The sequence below is a fragment of the Mus pahari genome, chromosome 6, assembly GCF_900095145.1.
Source record: "Mus pahari chromosome 6, PAHARI_EIJ_v1.1, whole genome shotgun sequence".
NCBI lineage: Eukaryota > Metazoa > Chordata > Mammalia > Rodentia > Muridae > Mus > Mus pahari.
In genome coordinates, this window is record NC_034595.1 from 92,503,135 (window position 1) to 92,506,268 (window position 3,134).

The 3,134-nt window shown below is 48.9% G+C and overlaps 1 protein-coding gene across 3 annotated transcripts in view; it reads right to left on the reverse strand.

Moving 5' to 3' along the window:
- Positions 1–1,743: 1,743 nt before the first annotated feature.
- Positions 1,744–3,134, reverse strand: part of Fblim1 (filamin binding LIM protein 1) — a 23,919-nt gene continuing 22,528 nt past the window's right edge. For all 3 annotated transcript variants that reach the window (XM_029540010.1, XM_029540011.1, XM_029540012.1), the window contains exon 9: positions 1,744–2,698. In XM_029540010.1, the coding sequence (XP_029395870.1) occupies positions 2,585–2,698 (114 nt within the window). In that variant the 3' untranslated portion in view covers positions 1,744–2,584. The remainder of the gene's footprint in view (positions 2,699–3,134) is intronic.

The following is a 3,134-nucleotide window of genomic DNA, read 5'->3' on the forward strand; positions in this document are numbered from 1 at the left end:
TATGAGCATTGAGAACCCCACACGTTGAGAAACTGGTGAGAAGCCAGAGAACCTTGGCGCCGGGTATCAACTCGCTGGCTCATGCTGCCCCCTAGCGTCTAAATGCTACATCTGCCTTGACGCAGCCCAGAGCTGGCAGCTTGCAAACTATGGCCTGGTTTCCCAAGACCCCTAAACGGGGAATGCAGAATGCATGTCCCCTCACAGGAGTCCCAATGCACATCACCACTTTATCAGTTTCCCTTTAATTCATTCATATATATATATATATATATATATATATATATATATATATATAAAATTTTAATTTGGTGCTGGGGACAGAAGCCAGTGTCTCAAGTACATATATGCTAAATGTACTCAAATCACTGCAACACCCCCTCCTCCCCCAGTTACCCATATATTTAAAACGAAGCCTCATGTAGCTCTGGGTTCGATTCCTAGAAACATAATTCCAGAATACAGGAGGTGGAGACAAGGGATATGAAGTCAAGGCAATCTGGGAATCAAGGCCAGCCTGGGATACTCAAGGCACTATCTCACTGAAACAAAACCCCAAATAAAAACAACCAACTTCCCCCCACCCCAGACAAAAACAAGACGCAAGGAAGGAAAATATGTTTATTTTTTTCCTGTGTGCACCTTAGAAGTTACAAAGCACAGAAGTGATTTTTTTTTTCTACTTTACATTTTATCTCTATTAGATGTGTGTGCCCAAACGTGTATCTTGGTACGCAGGTGTAAACCAGAGGACAACTTATAGAACTGGCTCTCTCCTTTCCTGTGGGTCACAGAGACAGAACTCCGGCTGGCCATCAGACTCAGAGGCAGGCGCCTGTGCCAGCTGAATCATCTTGCCCGCCCTAAAGTGGATTTCTTTAAAAATCCTAGAAGAGCCAGGCGGTGGTGGCACATGCCTTTAATCCCAGCACTCGGGAGGCAGAGGCAGGCGGATTTCTGAGTTCGAGGCCAGCCTGGTCTATAGGGTGAGTTCCAGGACAGCCAAGGCTACACAGAGAAACCCTGTCTCAAAAAAACCAAAAAAACAAAACAACAACAACAAAAACAAAATCCTAGAAGAATGCTCTAGGTGTGGCCTCACAGAGGCAATGGTTCCGGCAGCCTAGCTACAAAGCTGAAGTGGAGGCTGAGTGGCACACATGGGCGACCAAAGAGATGTGATTTCTTTGCCTAGCCTCGTTCTGGAGTGTGAGTGTGAGTGTGAGTGTGTGTGTGTGTGTGTGTGTGTGTACTTGTAGAGGCCACAGCCCCAGTGAAGTCTGGAGAAAGGAGGCTCAGCCCTGAACTTGTTCTTTAGTGAATCAAAGGCTCTTAATCCAAGTCTGTGAGCCGTCCACAAAAGCTCACAGCAGGGTGCGGAAGCCTGCGGAGGCAGGGGACCAACCTCCCTCTCCTCCTGAGCCCAGCTCAGCTCCTATTCTACAGGAAGGAAGGCTGGACCGCCACTACCTCACATTCCTATGCACTTATGATTTATTATTTTCTGAGGCAGAGCCTCTGAATGTGGTCAAAACTGACCGGGAATTCGATGAAGTCTAAGCAGGTCGCGAGCTTCTGGCAATGTCCCCAAAGCACTGGGATCACAGATCTGCACCACCAAACCCAAGTAGTTTGTTTTAAGATTGTAGCTCTGGCTGCCTTCAAATGCAGAGGTCCACAGACCTCTCAAGTACTGAGATTAAAGGTGTTTGCCATCAGACATGGCTAAAGGTTGTTTTTCTAAATGTATGTGTGTGTGGCTGAGTGTAAGCCTGTACACCATGTGCATTCAGGAGGATCAGCAGAGGGAGCCAGCTCTCCTGGACCTGGAGTTGTAGGACAGGTAGTTATGAGCCTCTGCAGGGGATGCTGGGAAATGAACTCTGGTCCTCTGCAAGAGGAGCAAGCACTCCTCATCGCTTCATCACTGAGCCATCTTGGCAGTCCCTGAACCAAGGGAAGATGTTTACTGATCTTACCCCACCAAAAAAAGAAAAAAGAAAAATTTAAAGATTTCCCTCCCCCAAATCCAAAGAATATTGTTTTGAATCTTTTAAATAGAACTCACCCACTCTGTAGATCAGACTAGACCGAACATAGAAATCCACCTGCCTCTGCCTCCCAAGTGCTGGGATCAAAGGTGTGTGCTACCATGTCTAGAGATTTATAAAGTCTCAAAAAAATACTTTTTGGAGAAGCTGAGAAGGCGCGCTTCAAACAACTCGGCTTTACAATCGAAGCCGAGGTCTCGGCGCCTTCTGCTAGGCAGCTAAGCATCATGGCCAGATTCAGGTATCACCCCGAGACCTGTCCCCACAAACATATCAGGGCAGCACTAGAGATGGACCAGGGTCGCAGTCTGGTGGTGAGGGGCCTCCTGGTCAGTGGACGGAGAGGAGTGGAAAGTCTGGGGAGGGGTGCGTGTGCTGTGTACTGGGAGGCCAAGGCCCCGTGTCTCAGGCCCGTGCATTTAGACACTATGGGCTGAGCAGTGCGCTGGTGCCCGGTGAGGTTCCAAAGGAAAGTCTGCAAGGAAGGTCAGGAGGGGAAACCAAGTCAGGGAAGGGCCAGCCATCGGGACTCTTCAGCAGCATCCAGCAGCACTCCGCTTTATGTGACAGGGCTTGCAGAAGAGGTGGTCATTCAGCGGGTAGCAGCCTTGGTCGGTGGGTTCCACAGACAGGAGGACGCTGCAGTCCTGGGGATACAGAAGCAAGTGTGGGTGTCTCCAAGCCTGGATCCTGCCAGCACCGAGCTTTCCCAGGGGATCTCAGCTCCCCCCTCCCCCTCCTCTACATTTAAAGACAGGATCTTAAAGCTGGCTTCAAACTATGTAGCCAGGGATGACTTTGAACTCCTGATCCTACCCCCAGCTCGGCTTCGTTTTGAGAAAGACTCCCTCTACACATCCCAGGGTGCTCTGCAAAACTCAGTCCATCCCGGGCTGGCCTGAACTCCCGATTTCCCCACCTCAGCCCCCAGTAGTAGGGTGACAGGTATTTTGCCACCATGCCAGCTTCAGGTTTTGGTTTTTGTTTTTCCAACTTAAATGGAAGACTATAAGCTATCTCCCAAGACTCGTGATTTACTAAGGTGATGCATATGACAGTCTTTTATAGTTTTTTTTTTTTTTT